This window comes from Micropterus dolomieu, linkage group LG12 (assembly GCF_021292245.1).
Source record: "Micropterus dolomieu isolate WLL.071019.BEF.003 ecotype Adirondacks linkage group LG12, ASM2129224v1, whole genome shotgun sequence".
Classification (NCBI taxonomy): domain Eukaryota; kingdom Metazoa; phylum Chordata; class Actinopteri; order Centrarchiformes; family Centrarchidae; genus Micropterus; species Micropterus dolomieu.
Window position 1 is genome coordinate 23,887,449 of NC_060161.1, and position 18,462 is coordinate 23,905,910.

General features: G+C 40.1%; 1 protein-coding gene across 2 annotated transcripts in view; it reads left to right on the forward strand.

Annotated features, from left to right (window-relative positions):
- The window catches only part of capn1 (calpain 1), a 29,829-nt gene extending 11,708 nt beyond the window's left edge, over window positions 1-18,121 (forward strand). For both annotated transcript variants that reach the window (XM_046063862.1, XM_046063861.1), the window contains exons 6-23: window positions 6,434-6,567; window positions 7,800-7,968; window positions 9,878-9,961; window positions 10,456-10,541; window positions 11,316-11,390; window positions 11,674-11,834; window positions 12,541-12,701; window positions 12,875-12,886; window positions 13,009-13,220; window positions 13,305-13,344; window positions 13,434-13,499; window positions 13,599-13,656; window positions 13,787-13,851; window positions 14,472-14,540; window positions 14,720-14,798; window positions 14,986-15,102; window positions 15,224-15,282; window positions 15,474-18,121. In XM_046063862.1, the coding sequence (XP_045919818.1) occupies window positions 6,434-6,567; window positions 7,800-7,968; window positions 9,878-9,961; window positions 10,456-10,541; window positions 11,316-11,390; window positions 11,674-11,834; window positions 12,541-12,701; window positions 12,875-12,886; window positions 13,009-13,220; window positions 13,305-13,344; window positions 13,434-13,499; window positions 13,599-13,656; window positions 13,787-13,851; window positions 14,472-14,540; window positions 14,720-14,798; window positions 14,986-15,102; window positions 15,224-15,282; window positions 15,474-15,500 (1,674 nt within the window). In that variant the 3' untranslated portion in view covers window positions 15,501-18,121. The remainder of the gene's footprint in view (window positions 1-6,433; window positions 6,568-7,799; window positions 7,969-9,877; window positions 9,962-10,455; window positions 10,542-11,315; window positions 11,391-11,673; window positions 11,835-12,540; window positions 12,702-12,874; window positions 12,887-13,008; window positions 13,221-13,304; window positions 13,345-13,433; window positions 13,500-13,598; window positions 13,657-13,786; window positions 13,852-14,471; window positions 14,541-14,719; window positions 14,799-14,985; window positions 15,103-15,223; window positions 15,283-15,473) is intronic.
- Window positions 18,122-18,462: the final 341 nt, after the last annotated feature.

Consider the following 18,462-nt stretch of genomic DNA (forward strand, 5'->3'; position numbering starts at 1 on the left):
AAGTTGATTAATTGATTATTAGGTGGACAGAAATAACTGACATTAATTTTACTAATCGTTCTTTCTCCTGTGAGGATTTCCTGCTTTTTTTTTTTTTTTTTCATGAAATGTATTTCTAACCCAAATCTGTTTAGACCAAATGGGCATTTGCAGGGTGACACCTGGACCATTTAATGAACAGATTAATAAAAACAAGATATATAAATTATTTGATGCTATTAGTAATCCTGATGCAACGTTTCTTGCTCAACCAGTGAGTCGGTGAAGAACTCCCTGAATGAATAATGAGGGTTAAAAACAGCAGTTATTTTTTCATAATCTGCCTGTTAAACCCCACTGAGTCATCCAAGATAACAGAACTCTCAGATCCACACCCAGTCAGTCAGTCTGTCAATAAACTTTACCTGGGAGGATTTGAGTGATTTAAGCACACTCGCCGTAAGTGACCAACGCCCATTTCTGTATGAGACATATGAATTTTTAAGCCTAGAGGACAATATGTCAGTGACGTCAAGACTACTGTTCACAGTCAAACACAGAGTCCCCCTCTGATTTTTCCCGTCCTGCTACTTTGAGACTTAATTGTGAAATATGTGTACTGTTTTTTTCTACCTCTATGGTACGAGCATCTGACAGGCTGACAGGCCTTATCGGCTGAACTTTGCTTCGTATACAAAACTACTTGCTCCAGAAACACACATGAATACACACTGAAAAACCACAGGCTCATGTGAGGCCATGGCTGTTGCTTCACACTGGAGCACTGGCGCAGGTGTTTGACTGATCATAAACCCGATAATGCTACTTGTAGCAGTGGTTTGATTTGAATATTATTTTCATTTTTGGTCTGCATGAGGAAGTATTCTTGCTCAGGTAAAATCTGGACCCGTTCGATTGATACGTCGCTAAGAAGATTTTAAGAGACTGCAACACGCTGAGACTTTTCTTTTGTATTCTCCTGAACTTTTTTGGGACTCATCATCTGTCCCACCGAGGTTTTGTGGATGTGCACGCCACTCTTCTAACAGATATTTGTAGTTATGTTTGAATGCTAAATTATACAGTAGATTATATAATTTAGTGATGGCAGTCAGCCCAGCCCTTTGCTGTAATATAAAATATACGTTGAAAAACATTTAGCTAAATTGCAGAAGCACCACCAGCAGGTCACATTTCCACTTGTTGACAACTCCTGTCAGTCTTTGAGATTAATGCTAACGTAGCCCGCTGACATGCGTTAGTATCCATGGCAATGCTGATGAAGCCTGGCAAGATGTTGAGGTGTCCTATAGACTCGATCTTTTCTGTGGCACCTTTTTCAGGTCAAAATTCACATTTTAGTGTTAAGGAAAAGCTGAGTTGTCTCATCATTTTTAATTCATCCAATAACTTGGTTTATCTAGTGTGCATTACAGTCTGACTGGACCTCTAGTGTGGCTAATGACATTTTGCCTTATCATTTTAAGAATTTACTTGTTGTCCTTTTTCCTAAAAGAAGTTTAAACGTCCACATTATGAGTAAACAAACCTAATGCCGCTGATAACGGCATGTGAACTCAAACTAATTTGTTGTAGTTCCAGTGATTATGCTAGACAAAGTGCTAGTAGTAGGAAAATGAAACGTATTATGCTGCAGTAAGTCTATTCTTACTATTCTGTTGTATTAGCTAATGATGACACTGTGGAGGAGTGTGTCTGTCATGTGATCTCACATAACTGTGAACCCCAGAATGTGTTGCTAAACAGCCACTTGTGTTTCTCTCATGTTCGAGCTGCCAAAACAGCTGGGGATGAATATTTTATTCTTTTGTTAACCTTTTTTAAATGAGAAGCAAACACACAGAAACAATTTGCCATTAATAGTCTTCGACCATCTCAGCCTGCTTTGTCGCAGAGCACTTTGAGCTGAGTCGGTAGCCCTCTTTGATGCAGCGAGCTCTGTGCCAACGAGGCTGCCAACCCTCAAAGTGTTGACAAAGGAGAGAGAGGGAGAGAACGAGGAAGCAAAACAGGGAACGGGGGGTGGGGGCATGTCACACATCAAAGACATGTACTACACAGACATGCACAGAAACTGACCCAGCTGCCATCAATTGCACATCCTGCACACACATGCACACAGATGTAGGTTAGGTTACAGCATGGTAGGGATATCTGTCTTCAAACCCTGAAGACATTTGAGCATCTATGTGGGCAGTTGGGTAAACTTTTCTGAAGCATCCTTGAGAAAGAAATCCTCTCAGCTCCTGGGGCTGCTGTGCTGACTCATCTGACATCAAAGGATCAATAAATACCATCACACAACCCCACACACACATGCACACACACACACACCCACACACACACTTGCTCTGTCTGCTAAAATCAGTGGAAGTAATACTTTCATATGCTCTAAAGGCGTGTCAATGCGTGCCTGTGTTTAATGTATAATATGCATGAAAGCTAAATGGCTCGTAAATACATATGGCTGCTTTTCATTTTCGTTGCCCTAGTTTCTTGTCTGCATGGGTTTTTGTTTTAAGCCCCTCTTCATGGTGTTTGTGTCGCAGCCAATAACTATTCTTATACTTGCGTGTTTCCATAGCTTTCACGATTTCTCCTTTTTCTTTTCTGTCTGCGCATGTTTCCACTCTCTGTTCCCTTTTATGTGCTGCTGAGTCTTTTAGGGATTCCCTTGTACTGTTTTGGATCCTTAGAGCATCTGGATAAATTACCCAGACTTGAATGAGTCATCCCAAAATGTAATTATGAGTGCTGGCAGTAGGAATCTTAATTGAAGGAGGAAAGAAAAGGGAAGGGGTCTGTGCAAACGGGCGAGGCAGACAAACAATAGGAGGAAGGATAAATTATAAATTAGACAATCTCAGTCGCAAAACAAATGAAACCGTTAACTGGGGCAGAATCCTTTATTATATTCTTATTATAGCACGTTTCACACAGAAAGTCTGAACAGTTGAACTGTAGTGAGGATTTCTCAAGCTTTAAGGCTCGGCAACTGCAAGTCATGACACAGTTGTGGTAAGAGTTAATTTCCCTCAGTGAGGCTGGGTGTTGCTCCCACATTGCTGTGAGATAACTGTTCAGCTGTGTCAGTGTGAAAGAGTAACATGAAGAAGCTGTGTGCGCTGTAGTGGTTGCCAGAGGCAGGGGGGTGTGTGTGTGTGTGTGTGTGTGTGTGTGTGTGTGTGTGCGTGCGTGTGCTTTGTGTTGTCTTCAGTCAGCCGTATTGTGACACAGCTCCTCCCAGAGACGGATGCAGCTCTGCAGTCGTCCTGCTGTAACACACAGTTGCAGTGCACACACATGCTGACATGAGGTGCAGTCTGTAAAATCACAGATGCATTCACACACACTCCAACTGTGGACTTTGATCTACCAAAAAAACCCAACTGTCTCGAGGATTCTGTGTCAGTACAACCAGTGTCTCCGGTTTGCTGGTGGGTTTTCTGCACCTTTACAAACATCCATCAACATGTCTGCTGACAGAAAAGCTACATGAAAAGCTAAAAGACAGGACGTATCCCTTGCACTGTCTAGAATAAGTCATTATTACAGATAAGATCATCCGCTCTGCAGATCAGATGCTTTGGTTCCTGTGTGATATTTCTCTTTATTAGCATTAGCCCAAATGTTAACATGTTGAAACCAGAGATAGGAATTTCTCTCAAAAATGTCCTTGGTGCTTCTTTCGATGCGGTTCAATTACTAAATATTACTAAATATTTAATATTTATTACTAAATAATTACTAAAAAGCAGCATACATTTGTCATTTCTTTTTTAACGGTTTCATTCGGATTCATTTTTTGTTTTATGTCTCAGTGTAGTTACAGTGTGTGATGTCCTATGCTCAACTATGCAAAAATGTAACCTGACTTTTCCACACTCTCAGTAGCAGGATGAACTCTGTGAGTCATCTGTGAGGTTTTCCCAATTTCAAGCATGCGTTTTTTTCTTTTTGCTTTTGTTGCTAGGGAATGACAACAGAAACTCTGACACTTTGACTTCAGCCTATTTGGACCCTTTTGAACCAGTTCTGCTTGTCAATGGGCTGTGGCATCTTTTCATATGTTGTGTTGACCTCTTCTGCTCCCTGCTGGCCAACAGGCACACAGCCTGAGGACCTAATGTGAGGGAAAAAAAACAGATAATATATATTGACCCTGCCCTCCTTAGTCCACCTGCTGAATTGCAAAGACTTGTATTGCGTCTTGGTTCATCATCTTGTCAAAGAGATTTAAAAGACATTTCAGAACCTTAAGAGGTGTTCCTCAATATTAAGATTTATGAGGAATTGTCTAGGATTCTCTCATTTGTTATGCAACCAAGACAACTTGCTGAAGTTCAAGCTGAGCATCAGAATGGGGAAGAAAGGGGATATAAGTGACTTTGAACGTGGCACGGTTGTTGGTGCCAGACGGGCTGGTCTGAGTATTTCAGAAACTGCTGATCTATTGGGATTTTCACACACAACCATCTCTAGGGTTTACAGAGAATGGTCCGAAATAGAGGAAATATACAGTGGCGTAAACAAAATGAAAGCATGGATCCATTCTGCCTTGTATCAACAGTTCAGGCTGTTAGTGGTGGTGTAATGGTGTGGGGGATATTTTCTTCGCACACTTTGGATCGCTTAGTACCAAGTGAGCATCATTTAAATGCTACAGCCTACATGAGTATTGTTGCTGACCATGTCCGTCCCTTTATGACCACAGTCTACTCATCTTCTGATGGCTACTTCTAGCAGGATCATGTACCATGTCACAAAGCTCAAATCATCTCAAACTGGTTTCTTGAACATGACAGTGAGTTCACTGTTCTCCAGTGGCCTCCACAGTCACCTGATCTCAGTCCAATACTGCACCATTGGGATGTGGTGGAACGGGAAATTCGCTTCATGGATGTGCAGATTCTAAGGAATCCAACACCTGTTGAAAGTATGCCACAAAGAATTAAGGCAGTTCTGAAGGCAAAATGGGGTCCATCCCGGTACTAGCAAGGTGTACCTAATAAAGTGGCCAGTGAGTGGATGTTCTCTGAAATTTCAACGTCAGCAATAGTTAAACAAGGGCGGGGCATGTCCTGCTTTCTGGATTGTTAAACAGGTATTTGCTTGAAGGATTGGTTTGGAGATATTGAAAGTACTGGTGAGAGTGCTGGAAGGAAATTGGAGTAGGGTTTAATGTTGCATATTTATTATATTTGAGGGGTTGAAACACAAAAGCAGGCCCGGCTGCTACAGTATCTTTCAGTGTCTCCCTAGCGACATGTGTTTGTCTCTGTGTGGTAAAATGTGAAAAGTTGCAGAGACAAAACCCCAAATAACACAACAACCCAAAGGCAAAAAGAAGAACTCAATAATACAAACAGAAAATATGTTATTATTCAAATGATGTTACTGTAGATTCACAGTCTGTCACAGAACATTGTGAACAGACATTTGGTGCTTTTACTTTACATACAATAAGATTAAACCAGTGATTCCCAACTTGTTTGGCTTGTGAGCTCTTACAAGAAAGCAGTGTCGTGGTCGGGCCCTTGTGTTCCAGATATCTATGAGTTGTTAGCCAAAGAGACAGTTCCTCACTTAACTTGTTGGATGGTTTAATTTGTTTGAGGCCCAAACAGACAGGATGATTTCAAGTGGGATCAACTGGCAGTATGAATGAGAGTGAGCTGGGTAAGGATCTGCAGGGCTGATGAGGGATGTGGGAACAGGTGTGTAGATGGGTGGGGCGGTCAGGTGATGGGGAAAGAAGGGAAGGTCTTAGGCCATCAGGTGGACAGCTTGAGGATGGCAGGTCTGGGGAGTGGGAGGAAAGTGCCTGGGGAAGTGAGGAGGGACAGACAGGGACAGAGAGCAATGCAGGGCTGGGGATGAGGGAGTGTGGCTGAAGAGAGGGCCTGAGGAGCAAGACGTGACAAAATGCTACTTACACATTGATGAATCTGTATTTACGATCCGTTATCTAAGATATAAATGCCAGTCAAAGGCCTGTTTTTAGAACCTGTACATTTGCTTTTAATATCAAGTGTGTTTACTTAAGTAGGATTTTAAATGCAGGACATTTGCTTGTAATAGAGTATTTTGACATTGTTGTATTGGTACTTTTACTCAAGTAAAGGATTTGAATACTTCTTCCTCCCCTGTTCATCACTGAAACCTACAGTATGTATAGTAACACATGATACATTGCCTTTAACTTGTTCTCCTCATATATGCTAGTTTACCATATTTTCCTAATTTTTATTTAGATTTATATGCACCATGAATTTAAATACAAATACAATTTATGTCTTGTGTGTTTGATAAATCAACAGCTACCTTCCTGATGACCAATGCCTTGTGTCCTTCTTCACATACTCACTATCTTAATCTTAATAATCTGTTAGGTGAGTCGTAATATTGGTGTTTTCTTCTGTCTGTCGTGCAGTTTTGGCAGTTTGGCGAGTGGATGGATGTGGTGATCGATGACCGGCTGCCAGTGAAGGATGGGAAGCTGCTGTTCGTCCACTCTGCTGAGGGAACTGAGTTCTGGAGCGCGCTGATTGAAAAGGCATACGCTAAGTAAGAAACACAGACAGACAGACAGAGGGACAGGGCTGCAGAGTTGAGATGTAAATGAACCTTTTAAAACGTCTAAATTTAAAATAATTTGTATTAATCATTTAAAAATAATCAGCAGATTATGTGTAAATGCCAACATCCAACATTGCTGCTGTATGTACAGCCTGTGTTTTTTACCACTGCCTCGTCCTCTGGGCTAAGGACGAGTGGGACCATCCGGCTGTGCCCAGTGTAAAAGCCATTGTCCATGGAGGTATCCGGGTGCATTAGTGCACATGGCATGGGTAACCTGCACATTTGTGATGGTACAATCAATGCTGAACGATATATGCAGGTTTTGGAGCAAATTATACTGCCAACAAAACCATCTTTTTCAGGGATCGCCTCGCTTATTTCAGCAAGACAGTGCCAAACCACATTCTGCACGCATTACAGCAGCATGGCTCCGTAGTAAAAGAGTGTGGGTGCTAAACGGGCCTGCCTGCAATCCCAACTTCTCACCCATTAAAAATGTTTGCTGCATTATGAAATGTAAAATAGGACAAAGGAGACCCTGAACTGTTAAGCAGCTAAAATCCTACAACAAGCAACAATGGGAAAACATTGCAGGAGTGTTTTAATGAGAGGTGATGCAACAGAATAGTAAACATGAACTTGTCCCAACGTTTTTGAAACATGTTGCTGGCATCAAATTCAAAATGGGCGTGTCCAAATCTCCAAACTGAATGTAGAAAATTGGTGTTATGAACTTGTCTGATGAACACTTGAAGCCCTTACAGAGCTATTAAGAGACTTCAGACTCCAGCTGCTCCAGTGGACAGCTGTGGTCTCAGTTGTGAATTTGGTAAGCTGTACAAGTGAAGCACAGTATTGTTCAAGTTAAGTGGGCTGCCTGCCCACTGAGAGAGCCGACAGGAAATAGTAAGAGAGTGATGTATAAGTGATTTATGAGTTGTTACACTTGCTATGTTTGTCTGTAGGTATGTGTTTATATGTGATAGTGTAGAGCAGTGAGTGTACCCTACCATACCGTACCCTTCTCTAAACATTTCCCCTAACTACAGGTCTTTTGACTGCATAGTTCATAAACACTGACATTAATGTCTATGCCGAATCATCAGTCATTAATTCTCCATTTAAGGCCTGCTCATATACCTAATAATTCTTCATGTACTCCTTGAACAATTTTAAATCCTTATTATTAATCTTATTAATCTCTTGTTTTGTCCCAGGTTGAACGGCTGCTATGAGGCTCTGTCAGGCGGCAGCACATCAGAGGGCTTTGAGGACTTTACAGGCGGCGTGACGGAGCAGTACGAGCTGAGCAAACCCCCCTCCGACCTCTTCGGCATCATCAAGAGGGCCATCGCCAGAGGATCACTGCTGGGCTGCTCCATAGACGTAAGTACTGCAACAGACTACTGCATAAATGGGAAGTTAACACAGATTTATCGAAGATTGTTCCTTCTTTAAAGCGACTAGAATCGATTATTATAACAACATGTTAAATGACTCTGTAAAAACAATGTTTAAATGTGAAAGGGGTCATTTGTAGTTATGAACCTGCAGAGTGTAACTTTAATCTGCAGCTCCCCTCGGTTTTACAGAGTTTTATAGTTCATTTAGAGATTTATAGTCCATTCTATATTCCCATTTACATTTTTTTGTCTTTCAACAATATATTCAGTGTTGATAAGTGTACAAACCAAGGACTCTCCCTGTTTTCTAAAATTAAAAATAATGCAAACAAGCCACCATCTCAGTTGTCATTACCTCTAGCTGGTTTTCACTTTAAATAGAGATCCCCCTGTGTTGCTGAAGTCAGCATTTTTCAGTCTCAGTGCCCTTCATGGCTTACTCTCTCTCTTTTTAATATCTCACATTAATACAATACAATGTTGAAATGATTAAACAATTAATCAATTTATTAAAGTACAATTTTAAAGTAGTAAAGTTATTAACAGTGTTCCACGTTCTCAAATGTGAAGATTTGCTTGCTTGCATTGCATCATTGTAAATTGTCTCTGGGAATTTTGTTTGTTGGACTTTATAAGCAGTTTAAGACACATCTGTGGTTTCTGCTGAGTTGCAATGGGAACTTCCATTAGTGTTTATAAACTAAATGATAAATGCTTTAATACCCCTTGTTGAGTCAAACAGGTGAGATTTATAATGATTTATAATGTATCACTATGGCTTACTGTCTGACACATGCTTTAGCTTGAACCTCTATAGGAAGGTCAAACTCCAGAGTCAGCTGTAGATCAGCGCTGACCTTGGACGGCCAAATGTTGGGATGATTTTCACACTAGGTTGGAGTGGTGGGGATCAGTATTTAAATCACAGTAACATTAGAGTACATTGTCATATTTTACAGAAAGTACATTGACTGTATACCTGTCAGGTAGAAAAGAGAGAAGTTGCTGTGTCGTCCCATTGAAGAGACTAGAAATAGGGCAATTTGAGTCAAAAGTTGTGTAATGGTAGAAAAATGTGGGCAATGTGATCTGGGAGGACACCAGTAGAGGGCGGTGAAGATTGGGAAATGTGCGGTAAAGGGGTTGGAACTGGCAGTTCAGTGTAATTCTCAAGGACACTTTAGTAATTAGGTTTGCAGACAAAGGTGACTGAACTCTGTCTGTCTGTTATTGAAGGACATTTCCTGTACTCAGTGTGCCCACCTGTGCTGCTCAGTTTGGGTAGGAACGCCAATCTAGCTTATCTTGTTGCAAAACATAAAAGAAGACAAGTACCAAAAATGAACAATTACAGTTGTCTGAGAGCTTTGTGCACCAGAGATAAAGACATAGAAGTCAGTTTTACTGTGACATGGTTTAAATTAATAATATTGCATTAAAGTTTGCATATATTTTTATAGATGTGACTAAGTTTAAAGAGTTTGTTAAACAATTAAAGAAAAATCATGAGATGCGTGTGAGTCATGTTTCCCCTTTGTTATGCTAATACATGTGGATCCAGTCTGATGACAGTGATTGAGAGCACTGCAAACAGATCTCCCAGCTGTCTTTGAATATCATAACATCACATGCATATACATAGCTTGGTGTGACTGCTGCCATGTCTGTGTCTTTATTAGCTGAAACAACCAGCAACAGTTGTCTCGCTAAGGGGTTCCTCACTCTGTGAAGTTTGCTGGTATTAATAAATAAACCGTGACATGCCGGTGACTGTGACCCACTGCCTGTAGATGTCACCTAACCATGTCACATGTGGAGCATCAGTCGTCCTGATCTTGTGACTTGTGTTGTAGAAGTCAGTGGCCTGTTTAACTCCATTCTGTCATCTTCAGATCACGAGCTCAGCCGACCAGGAGGCCGTCACGTTCAAGAAGCTGGTGAAAGGACACGCCTACTCTATGACTGGAGCAGAGGAGGTGAGCAGTAATGAAGGAAATCCCTTTTTCAAAAATGGCAGCGCAGTTATTTTTGCAGTAGAAAGAAAAGGAAGAAAACGTAAAATCACTAGTGAATTCTCAAGTCACAAATATTCATGACTATTTCACATTTTAAACACACATCAACATACAGAAAGGAAACTTAAAGGATACACAGATTATCAGCAAAAACTAAAGCTATACATAAAACAATTCAATTTGCTCTAAAAATGTTCACGGCTTTGAGTTGAATTATGACACATGTTGGATAAGTTACAGTGTTTGTAATTCATGCAACTTGTTTGTGTACAGGAAGTGTAGTTTTATGTGCCTGGAGTCATCTGTATTTTCTTGTTTTTATACCGGCTCATTTATTTGATTGAAAATAATTTCCCACTAAGTTACAGGAGATACACTTGACTATGATCCATGCGATGAAACCAGTTAATCAGTGACAAAGTGTGAATATCAGGTGGCGTTTCTTCGACCCTTAGGTGCAGTACAGAGGAACTATGACCAAGCTGGTTCGCATCAGGAACCCCTGGGGGGATGTGGAATGGACCGGAGCCTGGAGCGACAAGTAAGATTTTACTTTCACGCTTAACTACACTACATTTGTGGTGTTAAATGGCAACCCATAACAGGAAGTTTACAACTTTCTTGTTTGTGAATGAGACAAAAGATTCTGCTGTTTCAGGAAGTTTTCACACTGATTAAAACGCTGTTCTTGGGTAAAATGTAAGACTTAAATGTGAAATTGTTCCTAATGGCACAGCTGCATAGTCCCAGAATCAACAAAAATACAAAAATACCAGACATTTTTCCCACTGCCAACATTACGTCACAGTCCAACTGAGCATTTTCAACACTTCACATATTCAAATTTGCATGACATTTTCCCTGTGCAGAGAAGTTGCAACTTTGCTGGTTTAAAGACACATAACTTCAGTAGTAATCTGTAAATTTATGGTAAGTAGCATTATGGGTTTTGCTATAAGGAAACTCATATATATTTACAGTAAAAAGGAGACATTTAGTACAGACATTCATGATTCCCAGGTGATGGGTCCAACTGACTTTGATGATCCCCTGACTTTTTATCTAGCGTCACCATCAGGTTAAAATTTACACTTTATGACCAAATATCTGTAAAACTAGTGACATTCCTATCAGCCTCAACTGTGCTTTGTGTTCATTGCTAATAAGTTAATTTAGCCCCTTAACATGCTAAACTAAGAAGGTGAACATGGTAAACAGACTCTTAAGACATCACGTTGACACAGTCATTAAATAACAGGTTACAGAAAAGAGAAAAAAAGCTCAGTTATCTTTTTTTTCGTTGTGAATTCCTCAGCGCCAGAGAGTGGGACCAAGTGGATCCCTCCGCCAGAGGTCGGCTTCAAAACCGCAGTGATGACGGTGAATTCTGGTGAGCAAGCATGTGCATGTGACTTCTCATCAGTACTTGTGTGAAAGTAAGGATTTGTGCCATTTGGCAGCTGATAGAAAACATCCGCGTTTTAGGGCATGACTCTAAACGTATTTGTACATTTTCATCTTTTATTTGCGTTAGTTTTTATAAATTTTGAGTCAACAGAGCAGTAAATGTGACGGGATATCTCAAACACACACTGTACTGTCTCTGTTTTCCTTAATGTCTGTTTTACATATTGATGTTCTGAAATAATAGTGAATTTATTTCCGTCTCTCAGGATGTCGTACAGTGACTTCCTGCGCGAATTCAGCCGCCTGGAGATCTGCAACCTGACTGCTGACGCCCTGGAGGACAACCAGCTGAAAAAATGGTGCTCTTCGCTTTATCAGGGAGAGTGGAGGAGGGGCAGCACTGCTGGAGGCTGCAGGAACTTCCCAGGTATTGAGTGATGACGGGGAGAAAAGAGGGGAGAACTGCAAGGTAGCAGATGGATGGGTGAAAAAAAACAGTGAGAAACTGGAGGTCTAAATGGTGGTCTGCTATAATAGATATTATATAATATATATTTATAATATAAATTTACCCAGAACTTACTCTAATTTCTTTTTCTTTGTACATGTTTGAGATTAATTCTTCTTTTAAATGTCTAATGCACCCCAGAGTTTCTCCTATCACTGACCAAACCAGTTTTAGGATCACATGCTGGTCTTAAATTCTATTCCAAAAACACTGAACACAGCTTTTACATGTGGACATTTTGTGGGGGAAATAAAAAAACAAAAAACAAGGAGATGTTGAAGGAGGGAGGGATTTCGATGACTTTACTAAAGGAATGTGAACCAGTGACTCCCATTTACACAGTAACCTACTGAACAATGGCCTGTTTTTAAAAGAAATTGGGAAATGCCCCCTCATGACTGCATACACGCATGGAATTGGAGTTTTCTCCAACACAAATTGTGTTCTTATTTTCTATACTACTGATAAAACCACAATTTTAACAACATTATTGACAATCTCTCCAGCTGGGAGAGCTATTTATTATAAGGAAGATATTTATTATTTCTGAGCATGATTAATAAATACCAAAGTAAAGCTTTAATAAAATAAGTAACAATCTGACTTTTTCAACTCTTCTTCCCAGCAACCTTTTGGCTGAATCCTCAGTTCAAGATTGTGCTGCAGCACCCGGACTCTCACAGCAACTCAGACTGCAGCTTCCTGGTTGGCCTCATGCAGAAGGACCGCAGGAAGAAACGGCAGGAGGGCAAAGACATGGAGACCATCGGGTTTGCCATCTATGAGGTCAGCTGCAGTCCAACAAACGCTGCTTATAAACATTTCAGCATTAACAGATTCTTCTTTTGTTAAAAAAGAAGAATCTGAGCTCTGCTATCTACCTTCTTTCCTGTAGTTTTTGTGCCTGATCTTAATCATCATGGTAATAATGTCATCTGTCTCTCCCCTATCCCTTAAAGGTTCCACATGAGGTATGCATTTTATCATCCTAATAGTCTTCAAATGATACCCAGACATTTTTTAATGCAAACATAATGGGAAGTTAAAGTAGAAGAGTTTTGAAAAGATAAGAAGTCACTCTTTCCCCTCTCAGCATGCCGGCACCTCAGGGGTCCACCTGAAGCGAGACTTTTTCCTCACCCACGCCTCCAGAGCTCGCTCAGAGCTCTTCATCAACCTGAGGGAGGTTAGCTCGAGGTTACGGCTGCCACCCGGGGAATACATCATTGTCCCCTCCACCTTTGAGCCGAACAAAGAGGCCGACTTTGTCATCAGGGTTTTCTCTGAGAATCCTGCCAAGTCTGAGTGAGTGGCTAGACACGTGTGAAGGATCTGGGCTTTTAAAATAAGCATTTAAGTAACTTTCTTTATTTCTTCTTCCAATGTCAGGGAGCTTGATGATGATGTTGAAGCGCATCTCCCACCAGAGGTGAGAGGATGCTACATGACAACTGAACTACAACACCTGATGATGCTAATGATGTGTACAGAGAGACCAAATGTGTGTTTGTCTTTCAGGTTGAGCTAAATGACAGCCAAATCGATGCAGGCTTCAAGGGTCTCTTCAGACAGCTGGCAGGGCCGGTAAGCACGCGTGGCAGAAGGTGGAGTAGCAGTTTGAAGAAATAGTTTATGGTATACAGAGTCATATTTGAATTGTGTATTCTCTGTTTGTGCCAACAGGACATGGAGATCAGTATCACAGAGCTGCAAACCATACTGAACAGGATCATCAGCAAACGTTAGTAACAGCTGTAACAGTAGTGCTCACAACAGTATTGAGTTAGTTTCAGGTGTTTTTAAAATGTTCAATATCTAGGGTTAAATCTGTTATCCTTCTCTGTTTTTGTCTTTCTTTCTAATGCTAACAGATAAAGACCTGAAGACAGACGGCTTCTCACAGGAATCTTGTCGCAGTATGATCAGCCTCATGGACGTATCCTTTAAATAGCATTAAAATATCAATTCAGCTTTGAAGTCGCTTTGGATAAAAGTGTCAGCTAAATAAATGTAATGTTACACAAGTTTTCTTAGCTTTTTAGTGTAAGTAATAAACAAAACAAACTGTCAAGAAATATGTCCCTTACTAAACAGAAAAATACACCTTATGAATTCAAGTTCTATTTTTCCAAACCAATTTACTTCGTTAACTTGCTGTAAAACACACTTCATTCAAACTCGACACAAACTAAATGAAAACTCACCAAAACCTTCGTAGTTAGTCTTTCCACTGTACCAACAATGACCAACTCTGATTTGCTCAAAATAAACTCTTAATTCAGAGTTAGATGTGAAAATATTCTGGCCCTACACACTGTCACTGTCTCTCTGATGCCCAACGTCCCTCCTCTCTCACCTGACACCTCTCCGGTCCCCGCCTGAACCATTCGAGCCTTTGTCGTCCGCAGAGTCAGTGTCCTGGCCAGAGCCTCTGTAAATCACATCGGGTTGACATGTGGAGAGTCCAGGAACCTTTTTAAAGTTGGCTAATAGTAAATTACATTTATTCTGTTGATAAGATGAAAGTCACTGTTGTGCTTTAACCTATCGACTCAGACTGACGGCAGCGGAAAGCTGGGCCTGACAGAGTTCCATGTACTCTGGGAAAAGATTAAACGATACCTGGTAAGATTGAACACTGATGGGTCAGACGGAGTCAGACTAAAGCGTACTGATTCTGCTTCACTGGCCTGGTTTTTACTTTTCTTGTTTGCCATCCAAATACTTACTTCTTCAAGTTATTCATTTTCTCTTTCTCTTCTTTCTGCCTGTTATTACCTTCATTCTCTGTCTGTTTGTGCCAGAATATTTTCAGGGAGTTTGATGTGGACAAATCAGGCAACATGAGCTCCTATGAGATGAGGCTGGCTCTTAAATCTGCAGGTACTGTTCCTTTTTATGTCAATACAAGAATTAAGAAAATAAAAACATGCGTCAGAGGCATTTTCACTCTTCTTTACACATTAAGAAAGCGTTATCTGCTGGGTTATCTTTTTCTGACGCTGATTACTGTTCTGTGAAACGATTTGTTCCTGTTGTGGTCTGATTTTCCTGCTTGTCTCTTCTTCAGGTTTCACGCTGACCAACCATTTGTTCCAGCTGATCATCCTGCGCTACTCAGAGGCCGACATGACTATCGATTTTGACAACTTTGTCACCTGTCTGATCAGACTGGAGACCATGCACAGTGAGTCCCGCTACTGCACACCTTCAGTGCCTTAAAAGGAACAGTTAACACCTACTTGTCATCCCCTTTCAGAAAATAAATAACATACTTCAATAACAGATCTTTGTTTCTGTCTCTGCAGAAACCTTTCGAACCCTGGACACAAATAATTCAAAATCCATAACCCTCAACTTCACTCAGGTATGGCCACACGTTTCTGGGAGCAGAAATGCTGCCCTTTACCCAGACAATGCATTTATTACAGATTTCTTGTACTTTTGTACTGAAAACCAGTTTTTTTTGTCTCATATTGTTTTGGATATTTACTTTCTGTGCATAAAACACTGTGACCTATTCATAATTGGCATTTCCTAATTCTCTGTGCTCCGCAGTGGATTTCCCTGACCATGTTTGCCTAGAGATGAGTGGACTCCTCTGCAACTGTTAAACTGCATCCTGCGGCAGCTCCAGGCCCAGCATGTGGCAGAAGTGCCTTTTCTCTTCTCTCCTCCACGCAGCTCGCTGCTGAGGCCCTCTGATGCTAAAAGACTGTAAAATCATCTGTACAGTGCCTATATTGGAAACATGTGCCAATTCTTTACTTGTCACCTGTTTTGTAAACAGAGAGTTCACTGATAAGTGAAAAAAATCCTGTGGCTAGTCGCCTAATAGTTATCCACAACAACCTGGCAATCTGCAAAACCCTCTGCTGTCAGTTATCAGTCTCAGTGCCAGATGTGGTTGATGTGGCGAGCTACTGTGTGTGCCAGCTACTCTTAAATGCCTCACATTCAGCGCATATGAATGTGCATTATATGTATCTCTATTATCTGACGTTGCTGGCCTGGCACCTTCTGTTTACATCTTACCAAACTTCGCTTTGTCTTCAGAGACAATGGTTGTGCTCAGTGCGTGAAGTATAATTAATCTGCAGTTTTTAAAATTGTATGATGAAAAATGCCAGGTTAGGGGGTATTACCTAATTTAATTGTCCTACTTGCGCTAATGCAAATGTATATTGACCCATGTGAGTTCATTTTTCCAGAGCCGATGCTGCCTAAACGATGTTAGCACTATGCTGTGTTATTTGTTGCATAGAATGTTTGTCGCATGAACAATTTAGCGCACCAAAGCTTCTGCTTATTCCATTATCTAACTTGTACAATGAAAATTGAACAAGAAAGTCTAAAACCAGAAACGGAGATCGCTGGCCTTAAAAAAAAAAAAAAATATTAAAATTAAAATGTCCGCGTTTTTAAAGGTCAATTTAAGGATAGCTAAACTTAATAAATAAACAAAAGGCTTAGACTTAATATTGAACAAAATTCATGATTGTCGTATTCCTGCCACTTAACCATACATTATTTTTATTAAATCGGTAGCCTACTGTGATTCATGTCTATGTAACGTTAATGATTTATCAATTTATTTGATTAAGGCTACTTAATCTGTTACTTTGGTTGACCGTTAAAGGTTACACATAGTGTTACGTCTTTTGATGAGTCTGACTTTTAAAAAGAGTTATCTCCAACTTTGACTTCATTGCGCAGGTCTGTTGTCATGACAATATCACTACTACTCTATCCTCGTAATGCAGGAACAAGATTAACAGAATTTAAATAGTGTCTTCAACAGCAGTTGTTCCTGCATTACGAGGATAGAGTAGTAGTGTTATTGTCATGACAACAGACCTGTGCAATGAAGTCAAAGTTGGAGATAAATCAACTCTTTTTACCAGTCAGACTCATCACAAGTCAAAACACTATGTGTAACCTTTAACGTTCACCCAAAGTAACAGATTAAGTAGCCATAATCAAATAAACTGATGTATAGGCTATAAAAATTAATCATTAAGTAGACTCACAGCACTCTATAATAATTCCAGTGTTTAAGCCAATTTACAGTTTAATTAAAATAATGTGGTTTAGCCTAATGGCAGAAATACAACAATTATGAATTATGTTCAATATTTAGGCTAGGCTATTACTTAAATTTATTTATTAAGATTAGCTATCCATAAAAATATATATATATTTTTTAAGGCGTGATCTGTGTTTCCCGTTTTAGACTTTCTTGTTCAATTTTCATTGTACAAGTTGGATAATGGATCAAGCCGACGCTTTGGTGCGCTAAATTACAATGCACTTCTTCATTCAATGCACCAATAACACAGCATAGTGCTAACATAGTTTAGGCAGCATCGGCTCTGGAAAAATGAACTCACATGGGTCAATATACATTAGCGCAAGTAGGACAATGAAATTTAGTAAAACCCCTAAACTTTTTCATCAAACAATATTAACAACTGCAGATGAATTATACTTCACGTGCTCTATATATTATATTAAAACTAATCCTGTTTAGCTTTAAAGCATATCTGCTTATCATTATGCATGGCACTTTTTACTGACTGGATATCATAGGGGTTAAAAAAAAAAGATGTGTCAGCCTTGTTTAATCTAGCTTTTCGAAGGGAACAAGAACATGTCAATACTTTCGGTGAAGGTAAACAATTATGCAAGGTGGATGGAAATGTTGTATGCATGTAGTGTTAAATGTGATCTATTGTCTGCCTGTCTGTTCAACCAGGGGAGCAAGTGTTTTATTTGAAAAGTTGTATTCCAAAATAACATGTCACTTTTAGGGGAAAAAAGACTTAAACGCCTTAAGTGTGGAGGATGTACATGTAAAATGTCTTACTTACATACATACAAAGAGTCAAACTGCAAATGTTTGAAATACCAAAATTGTTCTGCCAAATATTTTTTTTGCTTTTTGTAAATGGAGGAACTGAATTTAAGAACATTTAATCCAAAAGTGTATGCCAAGCCTTTAAATGTAAATGGTACTCCAACAATGCCAGCAATCATGTGTTCAGTTTTTGCAGTGTAATGCTTATGTAACATTACCTAATGTTTACAATGGTAACATTCAGGGTCCCTTTGGAGCCATTCATGATGCAATACATGGATTTACTGTGTAGCGTCTCTGTAAAACTTTCTTATACAATTTGAAAATAAACATGGGGGGATTTTCATGAGTCTTGCAATCATCAATTTACACTCACTGGCCACTATATTAAGTACACCTTGCTAGTACCGGGTTGGACCCCCTTTTGTATTAAGAACTGCCTTAATCCTTTTTGGCATACTTTCAACAGGTAACATTCCTCAGAGACTTTGGTTCATGTCGACATGAGAGCATCACGCAGTGTGCTGCAGATTTGTTGGCTGCACATCCATGATGGGAATCTCCCGTTCCACCACGTCCCAAAGGTGCTCTATTGGACTGAGATCAGGTGACTGCGGAGGCCACTGGAGAACAGTGAACTCACTGTCATGTTCAAGAAACCAGTTTGAGATGATTTGAGCTTTGTGATGC